This window comes from Cibotium barometz, chromosome 5, assembly GCF_041138505.1.
Source record: "Cibotium barometz isolate CiBa-2024 chromosome 5, ASM4113850v1, whole genome shotgun sequence".
NCBI classification, from domain to species: Eukaryota; Viridiplantae; Streptophyta; class Polypodiopsida; order Cyatheales; family Cibotiaceae; genus Cibotium; species Cibotium barometz.
Window position 1 is genome coordinate 63,427,828 of NC_141050.1, and position 26,643 is coordinate 63,454,470.

At 43.8% G+C, this 26,643-nt stretch overlaps 1 protein-coding gene across 1 annotated transcript in view; it reads left to right on the forward strand.

Moving 5' to 3' along the window:
- Positions 1-1,688: 1,688 nt before the first annotated feature.
- Positions 1,689-26,643, forward strand: part of LOC147638752 (glycosyltransferase-like At2g41451) — a 116,134-nt gene continuing 91,179 nt past the window's right edge. Inside the window, exons 1-6 of the mRNA XM_086798722.1 lie at positions 1,689-2,162; positions 7,744-7,893; positions 8,023-8,075; positions 8,223-8,331; positions 18,933-19,067; positions 19,170-19,214. Of these exons, the coding sequence (XP_086654848.1) occupies positions 1,809-2,162; positions 7,744-7,893; positions 8,023-8,075; positions 8,223-8,331; positions 18,933-19,067; positions 19,170-19,214 (846 nt within the window). The 5' untranslated portion in view covers positions 1,689-1,808. The remainder of the gene's footprint in view (positions 2,163-7,743; positions 7,894-8,022; positions 8,076-8,222; positions 8,332-18,932; positions 19,068-19,169; positions 19,215-26,643) is intronic.

Consider the following 26,643-nt stretch of genomic DNA (forward strand, 5'->3'; position numbering starts at 1 on the left):
ACATGTATGCTAATGGCCATGCCTTTTTACAAGAAAAGAAAGCTTTGAAATAAAATTTTAATTTCCAAAATATAAAATGGCCCTACACATGTGTGCTAACGGGTTGAGCCTAGTCATATTTAGTATTGTGAGTAGCGCAGCACGCGAATAGGCCTAAGGAAACATCGTCGACTAGTCCAACAAAGTCCACCTGACCACCCGACAACACCTTGGATACACCTAGCTTGGCATTTGGGTGCCTTGTGAAATCTCACCCTCTTGAACTGGTAGCTCTGCGACTTCGCCCGCCTTTTGCTTCATGCACATAGACCAACAACTAAGGCTTATGTCCAAGTAACTCTATGTAAGAGTATGTTCCTATGCCTTTAACATTTTGCGCTTACACTCTTTCAACTAATGGCAATCCGGACTTCTTAGTGCAACATGCTATTATGCCCAGACCTCCCAGCATGATGTTACTTAGAGATTGGTAATAGATACATGGACTAGATTGAGCTGTGGTTCTGGTGAATTGGACTCGAAGTAGAGGTTGCGTGCATTAAGGCTCTTTGGAGGCACTTGCAAGCTCGATGGTTATCCAAGTGATGGGTCATACCATGGGCCACGCTTGTGCCTGGACCTTCTTGGTACGACATGATATTATGCCCAGACCTCCCAACAAGGTGCTGCTTTGAGATTGGGCTTCTTGGTGTGGCAGATACGTCAACTAATGTGAGGTGTGGTTGTGGTGAATGCCATAATAGAGCCGAGTAGCCTCTCTTGCTTGGGTGATTTGGTATTATTGAGCACTGGGATATAGACTATTTGGAGGAATGTTTTCAAAGCTAACACATTAGTTCTTTTTATAAATAGTCACAATTATGTTGCCACCTGACATATTATAAACTAGAAGCATTAAAATCATTTAGCTGTTTTAAAATTTTTTATATTTATTTATAGAGTCAATTCTTGTGGTTGAGAAAGGTACTTGTGGTATGGAATGCATACTCCTACTAAGGCATGTGAAATAAGGAGCCATTATAGCCTTGTCCCTATGAGGGGTAGTGGGGGCAACAAGGTTGAGTTATGCCCAGTGTCCAGGTGATCCACCTTAAAGACAATATACCTTACTCAAAAAATGAGAGTGATCTTTATCTCTCTCTCTTCTCTATATTATCTTAAGGAAGAGTTTCACGAAGCTGCCACGTGGCAAGAATTAGGAGGTTCGGGAAAGGGAGGACGAGGTTTGGGTAGAATTTGAATTTGGAGTCTCAAAAGACGTGCGAAGCACGGATTGCCCACTAGTATTATATAAAGGAGTACAAGTTTCACGGGCACGAATTGGGTCTCTATATTATCTTAAGGAAGAGTTTCACAAAGTTGCCATGTGGCAAGAATTTGGAGGTTCGAGAAAGGGAGGAGAAGGTTTGGGTAGAATTTGAATTTGGAGTCTCAAAAGATGTGTGAAGCACAGGTTGCCCACTAGTATTATATAAAAGAGTACAAGTTTCAAGGGCACGAATTGGGAAGCTTGACCAGGCAGTTTGGAGGTTCTTGGAGGTTCTAGGAGGGGTAGGTTGGTAGGTTCCAATCCATTGTTAAAAAAAAAAATGGGTTAGGTTCCAATCCCTCGTTAAAAAAAAAAATTTGGGGATGCCTTGGGTAGATTCGAATCCAAGTCCTCAGTGAGCGGTAGCCTACGTCGAACAACCTTTGATGGTATGTTCCGTTTGCTTCAAATGATATTGAATTGAATAAAACGTTTGTTGTATCTCAGTCGTCACACTGCTTGAAGTTTTCTCTTTGAGCGTTTCCATCACCGCTGCACCATGGTGGGTTTTCATGGATCGAGGCTTCCTCCCCCTTCTTCTACTTCTTCATCGTCGTCGTCTTCATCTTCATCTTTACCCTATCGTGTCCTCTACCTGTTAACCCTGCTGCCGCTTGCCCTCGCTGCGTTTGCGTTTGCCCTTCAATGGCGAGGCGAGCTTAATGATCCGGCTACCATCAGCCGTTTCAGCGGCGACGACTCCAGGCTGCCCGGCTCTTCCCCTACCAACGGCCACTCCGTCACTAGCACCTCCACTATTGACTGTGCAGATCCGCTCCACCGATCCTTCTCGCCGACCTTCCCTTACCGCCCTGGCTGGCAGTACCGCATCCTCCAGGACGCTCATCCTAAGGTACCCTTGCACATCTCTGTATAACTTATTTTCCAAATTCAAAAACAAAATGTAGTGCGCCGATCTGTTCATCGTATCCTGTGCAGTGGGCGTATACAAAGAATGAGGATATATTTGAGCATCAATATGTAACATGATACATGATACACAGTACAAGGACAAAGAGGGTTTAGATCCGAGTGCTGTCTAGGATATTTATGGTGTCGTGTTGTAGGATTCGTGCAGTTGGGTTATGGCCGCCATAATGCTGCCTCCTATGTGCAAGCTGCAGTGTGCATGTTTGTTGTTTGGGCCATTCTCTCCACTCTCTAGGATCATTGACTTCCTGGACCATTGCCTAGGGCTCTTCCTACTTGAGCTCCATGGCTTCGGCCCCATCCACCCTGACCCCTCCCTTGCCAGCCAAACAACTAGTTTCTTCCAAACCTAGGAGGTGCTAGGTGGACACCCATACCGGGGACCCACCTCGCTAGAGAGGAGTTACCTCGAACTGGGCCTCCGCATTCTAGCGTGACCGATGCCCCCGCCCCCTTGGATGTTGGCCACGATCCCCTCATCAGCTCTAGATCCAGGACACGCACTACCGCCATCGAGCTACCTTTCCACGTGACATAGCTGAGGGAGACCTCTCAGCCATACTCATTAGAGTCCCATGCTTGATATTTTGAAGAGTGGTATACCATCTATTGGGGGTTGATGCTCCTCTCATGTTTTGTATTTTTGGTTTTCCATGAACAGTTTTGTATCGCCCTAGTAAGATAGCTATGTTTTATTTCTTGAAGAAGTATCTGAAGGTGTCAGACACCAATTTCACTTTCATGGCAGTAGATTGAAGATTCTCAAGTTTCCTAATGCATGGTCCAACCAGGAGGTAGCTTTAGCTTCATGGAAACCTCATTGATATTCTTTAGAATGGAAAAGGTCTGAAGCTTTGAAACGACAACTTTGGGTATCGCTTGTCCACTTGTTTCAATATTTGTTTCATTATCTTGAGATATATTCAATCTTCTTCTGAAAAGATCACATCTCTTTTGTCCTTGTTGGCTTTTCGAGTGTAGGTCTCTTGCGCTGTAGCCAACCTTTCTTTTACCGACTCCAAGATCTCTTAGTAAGACTCTATCAATCTATTAGCTTCAGTTACTGAGGATAACGTCAACAAAGACTGGAAAAATACGGGGAGTGGGAAAAAATGAGAACAGCACCTACAAGGGCGGGCACACCCACAACAAAGGCCCTGGTGTCTTAGTAAAGACAGGAGATGACTTCTAACACCCCCTCTTAGCTCCTGGTTGTGAAACCAACCATAGGGAGCTGGGGTGCCGCCTAAGCAAATCCTGAGATAGCGACTTCGTGAAGAGGTCCACCGTCGAACAGAACTCTAGCAACATGTCATCAGCAACGAACTGTTCACGAACAAAGTGCCTCTGGATGACCGTGGGTTCCTCCAGTGGAAGCCTAATCCTGCCATGCAACCTCTGCAACCTTACCACCTCACAAGCAGCATCACAAGCAGCGTGGTACTCTGTCTCTGTCGACGACAAGGCAAAAGATGGCTGCCTCTTACTGCTCCGTAAAACTGCTCCTGGGCCTGAAGTAGATCTCCTTGTGTCCGGATCTCCTCCCCAATCTGAGTCACTCCAACCGTGGAGTCGGACTCCATCCATCAATCCCCCTCCTGTGTAAAAGAGTCCATGATTCTTCGCATGCCGCAGAAACCACAAGATACGCAATCTTGCCTTCCAAAGAGTCATCCGAGTAAAATGGTGAGTACTGAGTGGGCAAATGCGACAGCAACGTTATGGCCATGTCCTCTGATGATATCTCCTTCCCAGCTTGGAGAACTTCCTACTGAAGAGCATGCAGCTTGTTAATATGCTCCCGCATCGTCGACGACTTTGCAGGGCTCATAACCCGCATCTGTACTTCCAAGGAAATCCTCTTCATGGGCGATACCTTGTTGTAAAGAGAAGCCAAAGCTGCCATATACCTCTGGCCAGCGTCATATGCTTGATATGATTGATTACCTGTGGTGTGCAATTGAGGAAGATAAATGAATGGACCTTGGCGTTGACATGATCCCATAGCTGTGCCTGAGCCTCCTAGTCCTTACGAATCGGCGGTAACTCCCCTTCCTCTACTTCCGGCCATGGAACCCCTACAATGATGAAATCAGCAAGGTCGTAAGACTCCAGAATAGATTCCATCATAACCTTCCATATGCCGTAGTTGTTCTCGTCCAACTGACGGTCCACTGGGAATGTGGGGAGTGTAGGGATCACATGCCTCTCAGCCATCTCTAACAAATCTGCCATTGCGGGGATGTAATCTGAAAAAGGGTGGGTGGGCGGGAACAAAGAAGAACTTACACCTGCAAGTGGCTGTCCAGCAAATCAGCCCGCCGTCCTCTTGCTTCTCCTCTTCTCGACAGTCCCGAACAGTCCACCAATCAACAACACAACAACCCCCCTCTTGCTCACACAAATCCCAAGAACTATCAAGAGCCTATTGCTTTGAAACCATGTCAGAATACACAGCGGAGATGATGACTAAATTTGGAAACACAAGAGCAAGTGCAGAAAATAGACAACAATGGAGAGAGAGGCGTATAACTCTACTATGTATACACAAGAAGATCCCGAATACAATACAAGAATGGCAAGGGGCTGTGCGGCCATTTTATATGGCCCCCAAACAGCAGTCGGCTTGCTGTAGGGTAGCCGATAGGACCTACATCTCCACGACCAGCATAAAGACACTCAATCGGCTAGAAGGGAACAGTTGGCCAGCATCATCGGGGTGTCCACGACTTGTACCACAATCGGCCAGCACCAGAACTGAAGTCGGGTTCTGCAGGTATAGTCGGCCAAGATCAAGGTCCTCCTGCCACCACAGGATTGCCACCCAAGCCACAAAAAAAATAGGAAAAATGTGGGAAAAATACGGGGAGTGAGGAAAAATGAGAACAACACCTACAAGGGCGGGCACACCCACAACAAAGGCCGTGGTGTCTTAGTAAAGACAGGAGATGACTTCTAACACTCTTCTTCTTGCAACAATCAGGCTGAAATGTGACCTTTGAGACCACAATAATGACAGTAAGCTCTTTATGAGGGGGATTGTTGGTAGATTTGTGGTCACCTTTGTTGCTTGTGGAAGCCTTGAACTGCCATTTGCTTTTTCCCTTAGCCTGAAGAAGGGTCTCGGAAGTACCCTGGCTGGTCCTTTCTCATGGTCCTATCCTTAAGCATGCCAACAATGGTATGTAGATCAGGAGTAGAAGGAAGAAGTGATATAGTATCACAAAAAGTAAAGAAAGTCTTGGGTTATTTGGCGAGGAGCCGATTGATGAAGTCCTCGTTGTTAGCTTTACTCCCCAAAGAGACCAACTGCTTCTGAATGGTTATGAACTGCGTAACAGAATCCATGATGTTAGTAGTATCGGCAATCTTCAGGTTGGAGAGTTGATTCTCCAAGGCTACCGTCGGAGCAAAATTCTCATGGTGATACCTCCTCTGGATGGTATCCCACAATTCTTATGCAGTTTCCTCATCATTGTCATCAAATTAACTAACACACGGGTGAAGATGGGAGCCAACTTGATGCGTGATGAAGGAAGGGAGGGAGAGGCTAATGGAGCAAGTGCACGGTGCTATCACTAGTTTGGCCTACGGACAAAATTGGGAGAGGAGAGGGAGGGCGGGGAAAAAAACGTAGCAACGTGCTGATGTGGGAGAAACGCACCAGGAAAATGCTAATTTCAGCGATGAAGTAACTCTGATGCCATGTGAGAATGAATATCTCTCTCTCTCTCTCTCTCTCTCTCTCTATATATATATATATATATATATATATATATATATATATATATATATATATATATATATATATATATATATAAGTATGTATGTATGTATGTATGTATGTATTTGATGTAGAGCAGTCGGCCAATAGCACTGGAGGACAAATGTCCATGATAGATAAAAAAACGTAAAATAGCCAAAGAAATATGGGAAAAATCCCTAAAAATATCAGATAAATATCTGGATAAAAAGGGACATAAAATGGAGTAAAAGAGAGTTGGAGATGAAAGAGAGTTGGGGATGACATGCTTAGTCTAGAGTCACATTAGAGTAGTCTCTGCAGTAGTCTGGCTTGAGGCACCGTATCAAATGCTTTGTGGAAATCTAGAAAGCAACAGTAAACCCGTTGGTGTGTATCTAGCCGCTTCTATGATGGCTTGGAGGGTGAAGATGTGGTCCAAAGTAGAGAATGACTTGTGGAAGCCTACCTGTCTTGATGCTCTGTGCCCATGTCTCTTTGCTAGTGTGTTGAGCTCAATCTCAAGTACTGACCCATAAAGTTTGGCCAGTGTGTGGTCAATCATAATATTCCTGTAATTGTTGGGGTCTATGGGGTCTCCGGCTTTATGGATGGGTGTGATCACTGATGATATGGGCTGTCCAGGTGGGTGGGAAGCCTTTCGAAAGAGCCCGGTTGAATAGTTGGGTCAGGAGGGGTGCCAGTCTCCCCCGCATGGGAGATGTGCTCTGCCAAGAGGCCCTCGTGGTCCTGTGATCTACCGTTTTTGAGTCTCTGGATGTTTCGGGCTACCATGGCGGGTGTGAAGAAGGTGGGTGTGATGGGACGTGGATGTGATGGTGGTGGGGTGGGGGGCTGATCTGGTACTTCTTAGAGGGATTGTACATGTGTGCCATATGGATAGAGATGTAATGGGTGTGTGGGCGTTTCTCCCGGATTTTCTTCCAACCCTCAATATAGTTCACACCTTTGAGAGATTGGTATAAGTCCTTGTATTGGCCCTTAACGTGTGCTCGTTTCTTAAGTCCCCCAATGTCTGACCTTAGTGTCCCATTGCAGTTCCAAACTGCTAGCTCCAGCTGAATGGTCCTAGACCTTGTGTCCCTATTTGGGACGCGGCTATGTGATGATGACGCGTCCGTCTCTGTATACTGCCCACTTCCCTGCCTTGTGGGCCTCGTGCACCTTGGGCATGTTCGCCTGCTTGTGCTCTACCTGGGCTTGGGTAAGATCATCCCCTAGGTATATCTGATCTTGTATATCGTGCAGAGTTCATACAGCTTCACTCTCTCTCTTCTGCGTTTGCTTTTCTCCACACAGCTCTACGTTTTTCAGGCTGGTGGTTCTCTTGCATTTGTATGCAGTTATACATGCATAGAAAATTTGGAGACCCCACCCCACCTTAAATTAAGGTTCTCCATAGGGAAAAAGGGGGGAACTGGGCTGGTGGAGGAAGCACCACCAAACCTTTGCATTGCTGGTCGCGTGAAATATGGCAGTCACTTTTGTATGGCTATCATATATGTAACTTGTATATACTAGTGGCAGCTAGCCTGGTATAATGGCGGATGTCATCATGCTGTGTAGCCTGATTAAATCTTAATACTTAAAACCTTTTATCTCAATAAAAAAAAAAACCATTTGGGCTCTTACAGAGCTTAGTTACTCTTGTTCAGAGGACCAAAAGTGAATGCATGGTGTATATGTAGGAGGGGATTTCTTGAAGGTGACTAGTTTGAATCTTATTGGATTGATTTAACAGATATGCATCACCACAAGCACTTCAGCTGGTTTGGATCAGATCTTACCTTGGCTATTTTATCATCAAGTTATTGGTGTGACCAATTTTTTTCTGTTTGTCGAGGGCAAGGCTGCCTCTGCAAATGTGTCAGCTGTTCTAGCAAGCATTCCTGTAAGTTTTAAATCATTCGCCCTTTCGGAATGGTGTAATTCTATATGTTCAATAAATATGTTTTCACATTTTCTGATACCAATTTAAAAAAAACATTGGGGTAAAATAGCTACATTTTTTCTTTGGCAGGGTGTCAAACTTGTTTTCCGCACCAAAGAGTTGGAAGAGAAACAATCAAAAAGGTATACGTATACAAAAAGGCTTATGTGCTTTGCTACACCAGTGGGCATTGATGCTTGACTTTTTGTATTTTAGTTCCTTTTTAACTGCATTCCTACAACAGCGATTTTTCATCAAATAGATTAACTAAATTTGGTAAGTTTTTGCAGCCGCATATGGAATGAAACCTGGCTATCAAGTTTTTTCTACCGGCCTTGTAACTATGAGCTGTTTGTGAAACAATCCCTCAATATGGAGATGGCAATCATCATGGCTAGGGTAAGTTCCAGAGGCTGTCGATTGCCCACATATCCATTAATGTGAGCTATTTTTCTTGTGGTTGGCATTTTGAAGATGTTTCATTGTCGTGGAATGTTCATGCTCTAGCTAAGTGTATCCATTCACATAAGGAATTTTTATTGGTATATCTTTCTGCTGAATCAACAGTCATGCAAATTCTTTGTCCAAGTTGTGGCCAGCTGTTTTATCATTTATGTGACCCTTCACATCCTAAAAGGTGCTTTTGCCCATCCAGTCACATTCTGCAAAATTTTTGATTTGGATCTTTTTATCCCGTGCAAAGTTTGAGAATGTGGTTCTACTTTGCTCGTTTGCTCTCCTTTATCATGGCTGACCGGCTGTGTCTGCATTTCATAATTGAAGAGGTGATCAAAACCCGGTTCTTGCATCAAAATGTGACCTTAAAGGTGGATAAGTAATATGCACGATGGAGTTGACGATTCAAAGCTTTGTGACCACAAAGGTGGATAAGTAATATTTATGAGGGAGTTGATGATTCAAAGCTTTGTGAGTAGACTTTTGTGGAGTCAAGGTCACACTTTAATATATTAAATTTGGGTAATCTTTCCATTGGTATGGCTTCTTGGTAATTAGCGGACATGAGTGCATGAGGCTTCTAAAAATTGTTATGAGAGGCTTCTAAAAAGTGTAGTGGAATGAGGCTGGACTTGAAACTTGGACTTGAATTAAATGGACCTCACATGTGTAAAGAGGAGCACATCTGTCGCTTTCCTTCTTACATTGAGTCAAAATCCAACCACACTTCTAGCTTGTTCTTTGTACTGGCTATGTCCCAAACTGGACTGACGCCAGTATTAAGCAGGGTTTGAGCAGCTAGGCTAAAGGGGGATAGCCCCCTTAGTTATGGATTGGTGTATGAAAGTTCTTCATACAACAAACCAATTAATTACCTTGTTACTATTTGATCACATCATCTTGATGAAGGATCTATTGGACAATACTTGTTAGCTAGTTGATCTTCCATAGCTCCGTAGCAGGGTGTAAGATTTGGTTATTATACTTCGAGGAAACCTCACTCAGGTGTATGGTTCCTTTTGTATAGGGTTGCGAACCCAGGGGCCAGGTTACCTACTTATGATGGCAGGTTGTATGATGATGGTATGGTGCAAACGTCCATGTATATATAGAGTTATGTCCCAAGTGACAGAAAGTCCAAGACTTGTTGGAAAGCCTTGAACTTTACTTGTAGGTGCTCTTTCCTCTTTGCCCTTGAAGCTTGGCCCACTGCTGATGAGTCATCTACAAAGGATGGATGTCCAACACTGGCTTCCATCTTCATGCTTGATTGTGGCAGCTGCTCTGTATGTCATGTGCAAGACATGTGCATGCTCATTCCCAGGGCTGATCCTTGAAGGGCAACAGATAAAGAACCAGTTTTGAACCAGATACAGGAGCTGGTGCAGCTAGTATGGGTAGGGAATACCTTGTCTAGGACTTAGGTGGCTATCAGGCCAGCACATAAGTGAGATATGCTTCTGTCGGCTGCAGCAATAAAGGATTATTTGTCCAAGGACCTGGTCGATAGCAGGTCGGCGAGTCCATGAGGGGCTCCAAGGCCTATATAAGGCACCAATTGCTCATTGTAGATTCATTCACTCCTCTAGGGAGTAGAATCACTAGACTAGGACTCTTTTGGGTCAAGAATCTTTTCATGAGGGGTGGCCTATGGCTTGCCATGATGTACACCTTTTTGTACTATATGAATATACTGAAACTCAGCTATCTCCCATCTCTTTGCTTGTGTTTTGCATCAGGCTGTTCCAGGATGGTGTTGAGGGTTGAAAGAAGACTCCCAGAGCTTCTGCATGTGACATTGGTATGAGAGCATGAGGCTTTGCAAGGCTAAACACTGAGTCAGTCCTAGATGAAGGTGCACAATCCGAGGAGGGTTAACACAAGACATGGAAGAAGTTCCTTAGAGGTTGGTTGGTGGTGTTCCACAAGACCCAAGGGTGTTACTTGGGGCATACTAGGAAAAGCTTTTAGGCAATGGTTCCAAGGGAGGATGATCCTCCAAGGGGGTGGAGTGAGCGCCAGCCTCAATCCTCAGGAATAGAAGACCACACAAAGTGTTCAGGGGTAGGGCATTGACGGATAGGGGACAAGATGGAACAGATGCATAGATCTTTATCCGATTTGCAATGGATTTTGAGACTGGGTAGGGTTTTCAATGAAAAGGTTGCTAGGAAGGGACGGATGATGGTAGTTTGGGAGTCCAGGAAGAGACAAAGGGATGATGACAGTCATCCAAGAACGGAAGTTGGAATCCCCTCATCAAGTTTAGCAGAGGGGGATGTCATGTGCAAGTCGTGTGTGCTCATTCCTAGGGTTGATCCTTGAATCTACAGATAAGGAACTAGGTTTGAACAAGATACAGGAGCTGGTGCAGCTAGTATGGGGAGGGAATACCTTGTGGAGGACTCTGGTGATTGTCGGCAAGCACAGTTCTCTGTTGTGCTATTTTATGTTTTTTAGTATCTCAGCTCAAAAGGTAAGTGTGTGTATGCTTTTGTGTGTGTGCACTGTGTGTTAAATTAAAAAAAAAGAAAAAAGAAAAAAAAGAAGAAGTGTCTTTCATTCATGTAATTGTTTTGTTTTATTTTCTTGTTTTCTTGTTTCTTTTTCTTGTTTTTTGTTTTTTGTTTTGTTTTGTTTTGTTTGTTTGTTTTTTTTGTTTTTTTGGGTTTGTTTGTTTGTTTGTTTGTTTGTTTTGTTTTGTTTGGTTTATTTATTATTATTATATTTTTGTTTGTTTGTTTTTGTTTTTGGTTTTGGTTTTGGTTTTTTTTTGTTAATGTCTTAATTAAAAGTCTTCGTTTGATGTTATCTTTTGATTTTCTCTCCTTAGTAGCTAGGTTTGTTAGTTTATTTATTTTTTATCTTTCAAATGCTTCGTTTTTGTCTTTGTCCTTCTTCACTATTATTATTATTATTATTATTATTATTATTTTCTCAAATGTCTCAATTCGTAAGTTCAGATTTTTCTGACCTTATGAAGGTATACACATAAGTGAGATATACTTCTGTCGGTTGCAACAAGAAAGGATTATTTTCCAAGGACCTGGCCCTAATAGCAGGTCGGCCAGTCCATGAGGGGTTCCAAGGGCTATATAAGGCACCAATTGCTCATTGTAGATTGATTCACTCCTCTAGGGAGTAGAATGACTAGACTAGGACTCTTTTGGGTCAAGAACCTTTCCATGAGGGGCAGTCTATGGCTTGCCATGATGTACACCTTTTTGTACTATATGAATATACTGAAACTCAGCTCTCTCTCTTTCTTCTCTCCATCTCTTTGCTTTGCGTTTTGCATCAAGTTGTTCTAGGATGGTGTTTATGGCTGAAAGAAGACTCCCAGAGCTTCCACATGTGGCACTATACTAAGCTCCACAAGGATCTTCCCTTCTCCTCTTGTACCTGCGCCACCGCAAGCATGTGTTGCTCTCCTGCCACAAGAACTTGTATCCAAAAGATACCAGAAGGTATGGTCTCTAGAGATGGCCAATGGTATGATGGTGGGAACTTGTTCTTATGGACATCATGTGCTCTGAATGCTGCACTATCATGCATTCTGGTTTTCCTTATTGCAACTTTTGGTGTATATAGGAAGAGTCCCTTGTGATGAGAGCTTCAAAACACCTTTAATGAAGATAAGAAAAAAAAACGAAAGTAGGTGCCACAAGACGTGGAATGTATTTACAACACCAAGAATGTGTATGGTGCACCGGGAATGTGCCATCTACAACGAGAATATATTGGATTAAAGTTGTTGCGACTGAAATGCACCAAGGTCTAGATGTGCACTTAAGTGAGCTTCACTGCTTCGGAAGATGAACACCTACCTGCCCCAAAATGTGTGCTATACAGCACCAAGATTGCATTGAGACAAATGTTTGGGATGCTCTCACTCCTTTGATTTTTCTCCTTATTAACAAGAATCCTAAAATTTCTAGCACAAAAGGCTTTGATTTTGCACCAAAACTGATTTATGCAAAAAAAAACTGTGAACAAGATGTTGATTTGGATTACTGCCAAACCCTTCCTCTTCTCCTAGGTGGCTTTATGTGAAAGCGGCCCCTCTTTGACCTTATGCCTGCGTTTGAAGCATAGTCACCAAAAAACGCGTTTTGTTCACGCGAAACTTGTGAAATGTTCTGCGACACAACGTTTTTCAAAACCTTTGACAAAACGTTTTGTTGACTTTTAAAAAGTCATTTTTTTCGTATTTTCCCCCCCAAAAAACGCGTGCGACCGTCCATGTCTATTGCCCCCGATATGCCCGTTGCGCACTTCTGTCAACGCCTCACCTTCGCGTGAGACTGTTGCTAGTCTTCACACTGTTGCACCCAAGTCCCACATCTGCCTTGAATTGTGATTTATCATTTGTCACTCGTGAAGCCTCTTAAAAGTTAAAGTTTTAATTTGTATGTGTACAATACTACTATATATATACATATATACATACATATATATACATATATACATACATATATGTATCTATATGTATATATGTATATATGTATCTATATGTATATATATATATATGTGTGTGTGTGTGTGTGTGTGTGTGTGTGTGTATATATATATATATATATATATATATATATATATATATATATATATATGTATATATGTATGTATATATGTATATATATATGTATATATGTATATATATATGTATATATGTATATATATATGTATATATGTATCTGTATGTATGTATGTATATATGTATATATGTATATATATATTTCCAAAACATGCGGTTTTGTAGGTGACGGATGAAACCTTTCCAAAAAAAAAAAAAACCTTCAAAACTTGAAACGTTTCAAAACTCAGAAATGTTTTTGGTGACTATGGTTTGAAAACCCCTAAACTATAAGAATATAGCACAACGGAAAGATAGATAACAAAACAAAGTGCAACAGACAATGGAGAGAATTTAAAATTCTAAGATAGGTACAATGTGATGGGCCCCTTGTAGACTATACCATGAGCTTCTTCACCCCAACTCATGGCTTCAATACCTCTGTTGGGAGTGCAGTGTACTTCTTTTGTCCCTTTACATGTTGAGGGATCTGCTCTCACAGAGCTCTCCTCAAGAACCTCCGTGAGACAAGCCATCCAAAATGGCTTCATGAGCTTACTATTGAGCTCTCAAATCTGCATGCTTTTCCTTTTCATGCAACCATTCAAGGGTGCTCTTCACATGGTCTCTCAAATGAAACCATAGGTGCATAAACATGTGGAAAAGTGCCAGAGGAAGTATGGACAGGGAAGCCTCCGTCATACAAGCACTTGAGAGTGTTTGGTTGCGTTGCGTACGTGCACATACGCAGGGAAATGCGCACCAAACTTGATCCTAAGTCTCACAAATGCATATTCCTAGGATATGGTGACAAAGGTGAAATGGGGTATAGACTTTGGGATCCCGTGAATAGAAAGATTATACGCAGCAATGATGCCATTTTTGATGAAACATGCATGTATAAGGAGCCTGCAAGGCAACAGGAGCCTGGCAGAGTTCTTTGATGATGATGGACATCATGGACAACAACCAAGGGCTGTAAATCAGCCATTACAGCAGCAAAACCAGCCCTTAAATGGTGCTGAAAATGGTCCAAATGGACAGCCAGAGATGGCAGAAGATATCCCTTTGGATATACCACAGTTAGAGGAAATACCGGGCATGATATTTCAGCCTTATGGCATGGAACAGGAGCCACCAATGGGTGATATGCAGGCTGGACAGCAACCTGCAAATGATGGTCATTGGGTACGGAGGTCCACAAGACCCTCCAGAGCCCCTGACAGGTTTGTTCCAGGGGTTGACTACTTGATGCTCACTGATTGTGGGGAGCCCTCATGTTATAAGGAGGCTTTACAGAGGGCAGACAAGGCTCTTTGGGAGCGTGCCATGAAGTCAGAGATGGATTCTCTGCACAAAAATGGAACATGGAAGTTGGTGCATTTGCCTACAGGCAAGAAGGTTTTGCCATGCAAGTGGGTTTACAGGCTCAAAGTTGCACCTGATGCAAAGCCAAGGTACAAAGCCAGGTTAGTGGCTAAGGACTTCAAGCAGGAATATGGTGTGGACTTTGATGAGATCTTCTCTCCAGTGGTCAAAATGACCACACTTAGAGCTGTGTTAGCTTTGGTTGCGCATGATGATCTGGACTTGATTCAGATGGATGTGAAGATTGCTTTTCTTCACGGTGATCTCCATGAGGAGATATATATGCAACAGCCAGAGGGTTATGCAGTACGTGGAAAGGAGAAGCTTGTATGCAAGCTGAAAAAGAGTCTTTATGGGCTCAAACAGGCACCAAGAGAATGGTATCATAAATTTGATACATTCATGAAATCCCAGAAATTCAGGAGAAGTGACATAGATCACTGCTTGTACACCAAGAAAGCTTTGGATGGCAGTCTATTGATCCTCATCTTGTATGTTGATGATATGTTGATAGCCGGGAAATCTCGTAAAGAGATGGATCCTTATGGCTATCTCGGTTAGTGGTTGATTTGGGTTATACAGGGGATATTCCATTGTTACATTGTGACAGTCAGAGTGCCATCCAGTTGGCAAAGAACCCTGTCTTTCATGCAAAGACGAAGCATGTGGATGTGAAGTATCACTTCATCAGAGAGGTGATAGAGAACAAGCAAATTCAGCTTGTTAAGATTCATACGGATGACAACCCGGCTGATCTGTTGACAAAGAGTTTGCCTCCGGAGCGGTTTGCTCATTGCAGACACTTGATGGGCATTGGATGAGGCCAGTTTCAGCCTTGATATGGCCTTGTATATTATCATGTACATGCTGATTTTTCCTTTCCTTCATTTAAGGGCACTTTGCCTTTAAGTGGGAGGTTGTTGGGGTAAAGGCATAATGCCCACCCTTATAGTGTGTACAAGTCCATAAGTTATAGTACATAGTACACTTAGTACTTTTAATGTACTAAGTGCACTATGTGTACTAGTGCAATATACATGTGTGATAGGGGAGTCACACACTCACCTTGGTGAGTTGACTTATCCCAACTACTCTCTCTCTCTCTCTCTCTCTCTCTCCCTTGTTTCTCTGTGTATGTCTCCCACATGAATCTCTAACCCTAATTCTTATCTCTCCCATTCAATGGTGTTGTCTACCCATGCGCTTTCAAGTAGAGGCGATCTAGCCAGACTCTGGTTGAAGGATGTACTTTGTGCGGAGGGTGCGGATACTCACAAGCATTGGATACCTTAGTTTGTGATAATTATGTGCATATATAATGCTGCAGGTGGTGTGGCGGGCGTGTATAGAATACGGGTGGTTACATTGCATAGAAATAGTCAACGCCCTCAACGCGACCAACCAACCACTGTCCACTAATAATGAACCCATACCATTGGGCCTGGGGCGAAAGCCCTAGGCCCTAGTTATTTCTCGAACCCGTGACCATCTCCTAACCATCAATGGTCACAATAAAGACCCCATCAACGTCTAAGCCGGGGTTCCTACCAAAGACACGTGCACTCCTCATAATGGGGGCCTTTATAACTATACACCAAACATCGATGTGAGATACGCGCTACGAGGCGGGCATTGAGTGTACACTAACACAAACAAGATGTTGAGCCCGCCTAGGTGTTGGCATACGAGAACCGCTCTGCTTTTGTAGAAGTGGGCTTAGTAGAGTAGCGTGGCCCATGAACAAACAATAGCTCATGTGGCGTCTCTTCCCTCTCCTTGTAGTTGTGGTGTAGTAGTGGCTGAAGGCATCGCACTTGTAACACGTGGAAGCTCTGGGGGTCTTCTTTGAGCCCTAAACACCACTGGAAACAAGCTGATGCAAAACGCAGACATGAAGAGAGAGTAGAGAGAGAGAGAGAGATATGTTGGAAATTCAGTAGATTCTGATGGTACAAAAAGGTACCTACAAATCTACAGCCCTTGGTTGTCTTCTTGAAAAGGTGAACGTCACCAAAACAGTCCCTAACTATGACCCATCCCTTAGAGGAATGAATGATTCTAATGATGAGCCTTTTTGCCTATTTATAGGCCTTTGGACTCCTTGGGGAACTTGCCGACCAGCAGTCGGCCAGCCGATTGTGCATGGACTCCAATAAATGAAGCGCTTTAGCCGCCTTTGTCTTGATTCAGCTGACAGCTCCTCATATCTCAGCCGACAGCAGCTTCCATGCCTTCCAATGCCAATCCAAGCCCCTGCTCCGAGTCCAAATTACACCTTGTGCTCCAAATCCTAGCTCTAATGGTCTTTTTTTTGGCTACTCCTTCTGGATTAGCCTTGAGAATGTACATGGCATTTTCATGCACATGACATCCCCCTCTGCTAAACTTGACGACGGGATTCCAACCTGTTCTTGGATGACTGTCATCATCCCAATCTTTTCCCGAAGTCCCTCTGTCATCCATCTATCTATGGCAACCCTTTTCTCTGAAAACCCGGCCTAGTCTCCAAAACCACTGTGACTTTGAATAAGATCTATGCATCTGTTCCCTCCAGTCCCCAATCCATTCTTGCCCCGACTCTGAACACTGTCTTGGTCTTCATTCCTGAGAAATGAGTCTGGCACTCTCACATCACCCCTTGGAGGATAATCCTCCCTTGGGACCGTTGCCAGAGAACCTATTTGGCTCACAGGACTGCCATCCCCTCTGGCTTTGTGGAACACCACCAACAAACCTCCTGGGAGCTCTTCCCGATCCTGTGTTCTTTGCCTTGGGCTTTGTATACGTGTACTTTCCTGTACCTTGGACTTGTACACCATCATATGGGGCCGAATCAATGTTTAGCTTTGCTGAGCGTGATGCTCTGATACCAATGTAACACGCGGAAGCTTTGGGGGTCTTCTTTCAGCCCTAAACACCACTGGAAACAAGCTGATGCAAAACGCAGACATGAAGAGAGAGAGAGAGAGAGAGAGAGAGAGAGAGAGATGCTGGAAATTCAGTATCTTCCTGATGGTACAAAAAGGTACCTACAAATCTACAGCCCTTGGCTGTCTTCTTGAAAAGGTGAACATCACCAAAACAGTCCCTAACTATGACCCATCCCTTAAAGGAATGAATGATTCTAATGATGAGCCTTTTTGCCTATTTATAGGCCTTTGGACTCCTTGGGGAACTGGCCGACCAGCAGTCGGTCAGCCGACTGTGCATGGACTCCAATAAATGAAGTGCTTCAGCCGCCTTTGTCTTGATTCAGCTGACAGCTCCTCATATCTCAGCCGACAGCTTCTTGCTTAGTTCTGGTACAGCCGACAGCAGCTTCCATGCCTTCCAATGCCAATCCAAGTCCCTGCTCCAAGTCCAAACTACACCTTGTGCTCCAAATCCTAGCTCTAATGGTCTTTTTCTTGGCTGCCCCTTCTGGATTAGCCCTGAAAATGTACATGGCATTTTCATGCACATGACAGCACTATAGGTGACACGTGGCAACATCTTTGCACAGGAGGCGCATGGCAAAGGGTGCTGATGATGGTGATTGGGTGGAGCTGGTGGCTGCACTTCTGCTTGACAGGAGAGAGCCGACTGGGAGGTGGGCAGCTGGCGGACGGAGATGGGCTGAACACCAGCGGAAGGGCTAGGAGATTGGGTGGTGGCGGAGACCTCTGCATTGGTGCTGCCAGAGAGCCAAGCGGCGGTGGTGTGCTGTTCAGTAGTGCCGCCCAAAAACGGGCCGGCAGCAGCAATGGAGCTTAGATCTGCAGCAGTTGGATGCAATTAGGTCTGCAGCTATGCTCTGATACCAAATCTTAGTCCCAACTGAGAGTGGAATGAGCAAGGTAATCAGCATATTTAAGATAGATTAACAAGGGGATTAAGGGGAGCACACAAGTGAGTCATGGAGAGAATATTTGGTTTATGTTATTTGGTCCGTTTTATACGCTTTACAAGGGGTGTGCATATGTTGCCTCCACTGATGCCACATGTCAAGGCATGATGCCAAGTGTCCATAAGAGGGGTCATGTTCACACATCATTGTTTACATAAGATCCTTTTAAGGGGCTGTTCCCACACATAAATGAACCTACACACTAGCGGCTGTTCACACACACTAGAACTGCTTTATTTAAGCCCTCGTTTGCACACAAACAAGTGCTAGTTTTCACTACCATGAATGTGAATATTCCCAACAGTTGCTTACACAGGAGCATCAAGAACTTGACATGGAGGAGGTGTAGGCAATGGAGGATGCCTGGATCTCTTTATTTATGGCTTGAGTCCACTTCAGGTCATTGAATAGGAAAGTAAGGCATAGTCCTGCATGATCTGTTTACATGATTTACTCATAAGGCAGAGAAATTTGGCACAGGGTCTCAACTAGAGGCCACTTACAATTCTACTTTCAAGAGGCACCACCAACATATTTGTATGCAGCCCTCTTACGTTCTCAAATCTCTGAATTAGTGGTGTTTCTTCAGCGTCAGATCTTCCTACCCTATATGTCCTTATTTGTTGTTCTGAGTGCCTCAAAATTAAGCATTGGATGACTAGCATGGCTCCAGTGCCTTTTGAAGAGGACGTGAGTTATATCATTGCTTGTGAGCAGGAAGCTGGCATGGATTGGATTATCCATCTTGACACAGATGAGTTGCTTCATCCTGCTGGTGCTGGAGAATATTCTCTGAGGCGTTTGTTGGCTGATGTTGAGAAGGATGTTGATATGGTGGTCTTCCCTAACTATGTAAGTGCTTTATTCCATTTTTTAATGGAAATTACATGTCATGTCTCTGCCAGGGGTGTGCTTCCAAACAGTGGTGTTTACGAAACTTTTGAATTTTTGCAGGAGAGCGCAATTGAACGAGATGACATAAGTGACCCTTTCAGTGAGGTGCGTTTTGCATCAAATTAACACTCTTTATTTGAGTGTTTTTTGGAGTTTGTCCTTTTCAAAATTAATTGATTTCTAGTCGTCTGCTATCATGTTTTCCTCTTGTCTTTGTACATTGTATACACAGCATCTTTTGTTACTTAAGAGTTGGGCTCTAGAATTTCTTACATTGTGAGAATCGGCCGTAAGTCAGAAGCATCTTTTCTTACTTCAAGACTTGAACATTGTATACAAATCATCGTTTCTTACTTGAAGAGTTGGGTTCCAGAATTTCTCATATTGTGAGAATTGGCCATAATTTGGAAGTACGAGCTATCAAAGATTTTACCGGAGGTAAAGCTGTGGGAATGGGTCAAACATGATGCAGGAATAAATGCAGTATTGTGCAGCAAATACAGGCCTAGGAAGGAAACTGCAGTGGAAGAAATTACAGCACAAACTTGGAGACAACACTTGCAGAAAAGTGCAGTTTAATTCTGAAGAGCAATAGATACAATATCCTCTACAAGTTTGTTGCAAAATTGCACACCAAGTCTGCTCTCCCTCCTCTTCTACTTGTGTGGGATCTTAGGCTTTTAGTAAGTGATTTGGAGGAGGGGAGAAGTGCCTTTTCATAGGGAAATAGGGGTGATTTTGTAACGTCCTTAGTAAGGTCAGTAAGGTGGTTTCTCAACCTCCTTTGCAAGGCGTTTGCTTAACCACCTTGGAGGCTCACAAACAGGAGTTGCCCATACAAAGGATTTAACACCCCCCATCAACCCTAATGAAAATTAAAGCACTATAATCACCATCAAATTGTATTTGCTAAATTCCGACCAAAATGAGTCTTGTGGTACATCAATTCATATTACATGTGAGCGTCTAGATCCAAAATGAACTCCATGAATATCTCCATCAAATCACCTAGGATATATCTACACTCCTAAATCATCTATTGCCACCGACGGTTCTCTCAATCACATCCATGGATCTCTCAATCACCTTTTCACCTTCCTGTTCACTTTTTACAATGTCACCAACACAATCAACCCTAATAAACACATCATACAAGCGCGCGGGCGCGCGCGCACGCGCACACACACACACACACTTTTTTTTGTGAAACAACTTCTTCATTAAGGATTAGATGGTACATTCATTAGCTCTCCCAAGGTGGGACAGCTACTACTCAGATATCAAAAATAGTGGAAGAACACTTCTAGCTGTAGATAGGAAAGATCTCTGAGGTCATAAGAATCTCAGAGTGAAAGGTAAAGAGACCTCCTATAAAAAGAAAAGCATATGATCTCCTCATGGCAAGAAATCAGCTGTTTTTGTGCATGGTCGATCGTCCACAAAGCCCAATGGCTGGTCCATGAAAGGAAAAGCGTGTAATTTGGCAAGGATGAAGAAAGGCGGCGGAACATCCAAAAGAATTTCCTGAAGTTGTTGGGAGATCGCAATCTCAATTGCCCTGACAATCTGTCCAAGAGAGCACGAGAGAGCATGAGAAGAGGGGCATCTCCATAACAAATGTATAACTCTCTCGGTGATCAGAACACCTCTTACAAGAGGCAGGTGCAATGTTTCTCTTAGCTAAGAAGGTGCCAACCAAGAATGCAACCACAATGCATCTCCACAAGAAAAGTCATCGTTTGAGAGGTAATTTGCTCCTCCAAATTGTAATCAAAGAGGTCTTTTACCAGCGAAGAGATTTGTTTACATGCCACAACTGATTTGCATTCGTTTGTATCCAAGGTGGAGGAAGTAAAATTTTATAAGCTCTAGCTGTCGTGAGCGTACTGTGCTCGAGTCTAGGGCATATGAGAACTTATTAGAAGCGCTCAAAGCCTTGCACAAGCTCACCTTGCATTGCTTCAAATACCTCAAAGTATACGTGATGGAAAGAGAAAGGAGAGTAACCTGGAAGTTGCCTATCAAATTACCAGTCTCTTAATCTTTCCTCATCCTCAAGTGGAGGCATTTGGGGTTGGAAATCTTGCAATATAGAACTTAATTCATTCCATATATGCATGTGATGCATACCCAGATTATATCTTCCGACAGCCTACGGAAAGGAGAATACATTGCCTTGATCATCAACATCATCATCAACCAAGCGTACGCCAAAGTTGGAGAGGAAGTATGCTTTGTAATGCAGCCAATGAATGCTGAAAAGCCCTGCTCCAATGAATACTTTCTTTTTGCAAGGAGTTGCCTCTATTTGGGCTCTGCCCGACCAAGAAGCATTTGCCAGTCATGTGTAAGTTCAGTGGAATAAGGGTAGCTCACAATCTGGCCTTCAAATCTTCCAAATATGACGTCTTGGTGAGAAACTAGCTAATCACCACAAGCTTTTGTTTTCATTGTTGCCATCAAATGTGCTAGCATCAAAGTCCAAGGTTGCTTTTGGTGAAGGAATTCAAGAAGTAAAGCTGCTTTTCTTGCAATAACATAAGAGCGAATATTGAGTATATTTAGGCCTCCATGCATTTTGGGAGTCCATACAAGTTCTTTTTTGAGCAATCTGACAATCTTTCTATCTGATTTTTCCCGACATAAACATTTTCAAGCTTTGGACATGAAACTGTTAATATCCTTATTTGACTAAGGCATAAGAGGCAAGTGGAACTGAACATAGGGCATGATGATGGATTGGATGATACGCATCCGTACATGTAATGGCCATGTTGATAGTTTCCAATACTCAACCTTATGATTCGACTTATCGCCTTTCTTGCTTGAGAGACACTTTCCATCCGATAGGATATCCAAGATGCCGTACAATCTGATCTTGAGGCAATATGAAACTTGGCCAAAGAATGGAATGCTAGTCACATTCTTCAAGAGGCAATAGCTTGGGCTTAGTAGAATTAACCTTCAATCCAACAGCTAATCCATATAGCTTCAACGCGTTCATGATTGCATTGATATCATGTTGCATGTTTCTTGGAAAAAGGAAGGAATCATTCACACATGCTTGACTAGCAAATTGACTGGCTCTTGTAATGTCAGTACCATGTAGCCAACAACAAAGTTGACTCTAAGTCTGCTAACAATCCTACTTATAAGAGTCTTACTTGTCATTATTGTGGTAACAAAGGTCAGATTCAGATTGATTGTCGTAAGAAGACGAGAGAAGGTGGTTCTGCAAAGAAGCCTACCAACCAATCCCAGAGTTTCTCTTCCACCAAGGAGATTGTCTTCATTGGCATTGAGGAGCTTTTTGTGGACTCAGCTGTTCTTGCCACCTTACGTCTTACGGATTGGGTGGTTGACAGTGGGTGCACTACTCACATGCATCACGACAGGTCCATTCTGCATGATATTTAGCCTAGCTCTTCGAAGGTGTCCATTGGCGATGCTTCCAACCTTGAGGTCTTTTGTGTGGGTAATGTGTGACTTAAGTCTTCTCTTGGCCAGCCTTCTACTATCTGGGATGTGCTTTATGTTCCCAAGCTCTCTAGCGATCTTCTCTTAGTGTTTCGGATTGCAAAGAAAGACTGTAGTGTCTATTTTGGCACTTCAATTCTTGAGATCATCGACACTAGCACCTTGCAGATCATTGCCAAAGGTGGACAGGAAGGCGGTCTTTACAGGTTGAAGGACTTTGGTAGCTCTTTGAATCAATCACAGTCTCATTTGCTACAACTTCTTCAAAGCTATCATGCCTTGGTAGCTCAGGAGGATACAATGTTGTGGCATGCTCGCTATGGGCACTAGAACTATACTTCTCTTCAACAGCTACCTTCTCAGCAGATGGTTGAGGGTCTTCCGTAGTTGAAACCCTCCCACTCCACTTGTGTGGCTTGTTTGCATGGCAAGCAACATGGAGAGCCTTCCTTCACGAGACTGCTCATCGGGCTTCTCACATCTTGGAGCTTATCCATATGGACTTGTGCGGTCCCATGCGGGCTACTACCCAGGGTGGTGCCAGGTACTTTATGCTTATTATTGATGATTTCTCACGTAAAGTTTGGGTGCATCTCTTGGCAAAAAAATCTTAGGCTTTCTTTTACTTTCAAGGGTGGGTGGCTTTGGTCGAGAATACGACCACAAAACTTAGAAGGTTCGACCAGTCTGTTCAGACAGTGGAGGAGCAAAGTCTTCCACAACTTTTGTTCATAGAAAGGTATTGGCCCGTCAGTTCTCCACACCTAGCACTCCACAGCAGAATGGTGTAGTTGAACGCAAAAATAGGGTTGTTCAGGAGATGGTATGTACCATGCTTTCTTCTTCCGATCTTCCTCCCTCTTTTTCTGGGGAGAAGCTGTGACCACTGTCATCAACCGTTCTCTCACAAAGGCGGTTTCTAATATGACACCGGAGGAGGATTTTACATGACAGAAACCTTCAGTTTCACATCTCATAGTTTTCGACTGGGATGCCTAGGCCCTATGCTCATATTCCTAATTTTGCCAGGTCCAAATTTGATCCCAAATCAGAGGAGTGCAAATTCCTTGGTTACAGTTCTCAATCCAAAGCTTACAGATTATGGGCTCCGGAGACGAAGCCCTTAGTGATTTCCCGTGATGTTCAGTTTGTTGAACCCTCGTCCGATGATTCTCGGTCTCACCTCAAGCTTACCATATCATGGTTACGCTGAATCGCCGAAACGGCGTAATTTAGGCCAGAAACGACGTTTCCCCCGTGCCACACGCTGAAACGCGAAACGCGGCCGAAACGTTTCGGCCTGCTCGAAACGGCGTGCAGAAACGCCGAAACGGCATCTGAAATGCCGTTTTAGAGCCGAAACGCGCCGTTCTTGGTCCCGTTTTGGGCGTGACCCAAAAAACAGGGACAAAACATAAAAAAAACGCCGCGCGCTTGCTTTTCTTCGTCGTGTTTTTCTGCTCGCCTGCCTGCTGCTCTCCCCCACGATTTCTTGGCCCGCCTGGTTCTCTCCCAGCCCTACGAGTGGCTGCTCTTTTGGACACCTGGCTTTGGTGAGCACATTTCCTTTCTCTATGCTTCTCTTGCCACAAACATCTTGCTGTTTTTTGGCTGCAACCATTGATTCTTGGCTTTTCCCTTTGAAATTTGATCTATTGCAGCTTTTACAAGTGCTCTTTTTGATATGGCTTCACAAAGCGTTGTCCCTCAGCAAGAGAAGGAGTTCACCCAATCGGATTATTGGTGGAGCCAAGTTGATTTGGTAGGCAAGTATGACTCCAAGAAAGGAGGAGCTCGCAAGTTTAGATGCAGATGGTGTGGATTGGAGCGAGGAGGGAACCCTGATAGGGTCAAATGTCATCTTCTTGGCATTAAGGATGGGGGGATTGGGCTATGCTCCGTAATCTCACCACAAGAGAAAGAAAGGCTGCAAAGAGAGGTTGAAGTATTGCCCCCTACAAAAAGAGCAAAGACAATGGCTTCCACTGGTGTAGGAGCTTCTTCAGGTGCTCATGCAGCACGTGTTCAGCAGGCCACTGCATTTCGGAGTCCTCTTCTCTCTGCTACAGTTTTTTGGTGGTTCTGATGAAGATGTAGCAGATTTCCTTGAGAGGTTCGAGGTTGCGTGCATTAGCAACCTTGTTGATAATGAAGAGCAGGTGTTGAAACTTTTGAGGATCTTTTTGAAGAGCGATGCTAGAGATTGGCTCAAAGGTTTTGAAGCAAAGGAAGCTAAGGCTGTACCACCTAGTGTTTTGACATTAGACAGGTTGACAGAGGCTCTTTTGGAGCGGTTCCAGCGAGTTGAAGACTCGAGTGTGCTATGGCAGGAACTCAATGATTTGCGACAAGGACAAGGACAAAACGTGGATGATTTTTTGCATGTGTTCACAGGGTTGTGGGATTGATGGTGCTTTTCTTTGCGGAGTGAGGCTCCCCCGATGTTTGTGAAGAAAGGATTGTTTGTAAGTGGTTTGCTTCTTGCGTTGAAGCTCAAGGTCGAAGGGAAGAAACCCAAAACGTTTGAGGATGCTGTGCAGATTGTAAGGGACAAGGAGTGGAAGATGAAGAAGATGGCAGAGCTCGGTATGCATTCAGAGGGTGTGCATGAGGATCTCTTTAATGCTGGAAAGGATGCCAAATGTTTTTTGCTGGAAGGAATGCCTTCAAGGCCAAAGCAGGTGAATAAATGTATGCTTGATTAGCCGTTAGGGTTCTTTTCGTGGTTGAAAGGGTGTCCGAATGAGGATTCCATACAGGTTAAAAAGCCAAAGCAAAAGGAGTGCTTGACAGGTCTTGAAGAGAAGCCATCGTTTTTGGAAAGCGGGGTTGTCGATGAAGACGTTATTATGCCGAATGAAGAGATGGAGGTGCCAATTTGTGTAGAGGAAGAGATGTCCTTGTAATCGTATGTCGATGCTGTTGTGGAAAGTGATTTGGAATGCTCTTTTGGTGATGACTTGATTGTGGCTGCGGATGTTGAACATACGTGTGATGACACACCCATGTGGGAGGATAAGCAGGTTCTTTTGGTCAACGAAAAAGATGCTTTTTATAATGATATTTATTTTGATGATTCTTCTATACAAACCATTACCAAGGAGGACAGGGTAGAGAGCTTTTCACTTGAGGATGATGATGTGAGTGCTTATATGTGTGGACAAGATGTGGACCATGAGCTGATTGCTTTGAAGAATGAAGAGGAGCAGGTCATTGCGGACTTCTTGGATGAGCATGTTTATGATTGTGAGAATGTGATTGATGCTGTGGATGTTTCCTTGTCTGATGAGCCAAGTGATATGGATCTTATGCATGAAGATGAAACCTGGATGGGCATAGACAAGAATGTTATGGATGATTGCTTTGATGTGACTTTGGACAGGAAAGATGATGCTCCCTTGTATGCTTTGGTTAGAGGATGGTGTTCACAAGTGGTCTTGAATTTGATGATGAGTGCTGCCATACAACAGGTTAGACAGATGAGTCTATGCATTGTGGGTTATCACTTATGTGATGCTTTGAAGCAGGAATCGACCAAAGTTTTGGACAAAGAGGACAGGATGTGTGATGAGGATGTTACAAAGGGGTTTTTAGCTGCTATGGGTGAGAATGGTGTGTTGATAAAGGAGAAGCTTTCAATGAAAAAGATAGATATATGGTCAAAAGAGGCTTTAGAGGAAAATAAAATAATAAATATCAATCAAAGTGGCCAGCTTGAAGGACCACGTGGAGGTTTATATTGCTGCCAGCGTGACGTCTAGAGGGTTGGCGAAGAGGCAAAAGTGAAGTAGCTGCCTTGTGAAAGGAGACCTCTCGATAGGAGAGAGCCAAGAGAGAAGAGAGCTGCAGAGGCTACTGGTCGCAACACAGAGAGAGAGAGAGCTGCTGAAGTCGAGGGTTGCTGGTGGGGCGCCCTCTGAAGAGAGAGAGTGGCCGTCTTTTTTTGGTGTGGTTGGCACAACCGCAGCGTAGGCAGAGGAAAAGCGAAGAGAGTGGTGAGTCGAGGAACTTGGAGTGGGGAGCCGCCTGGGGGAGCAGCAAAGGAAGAGCCAGAGGA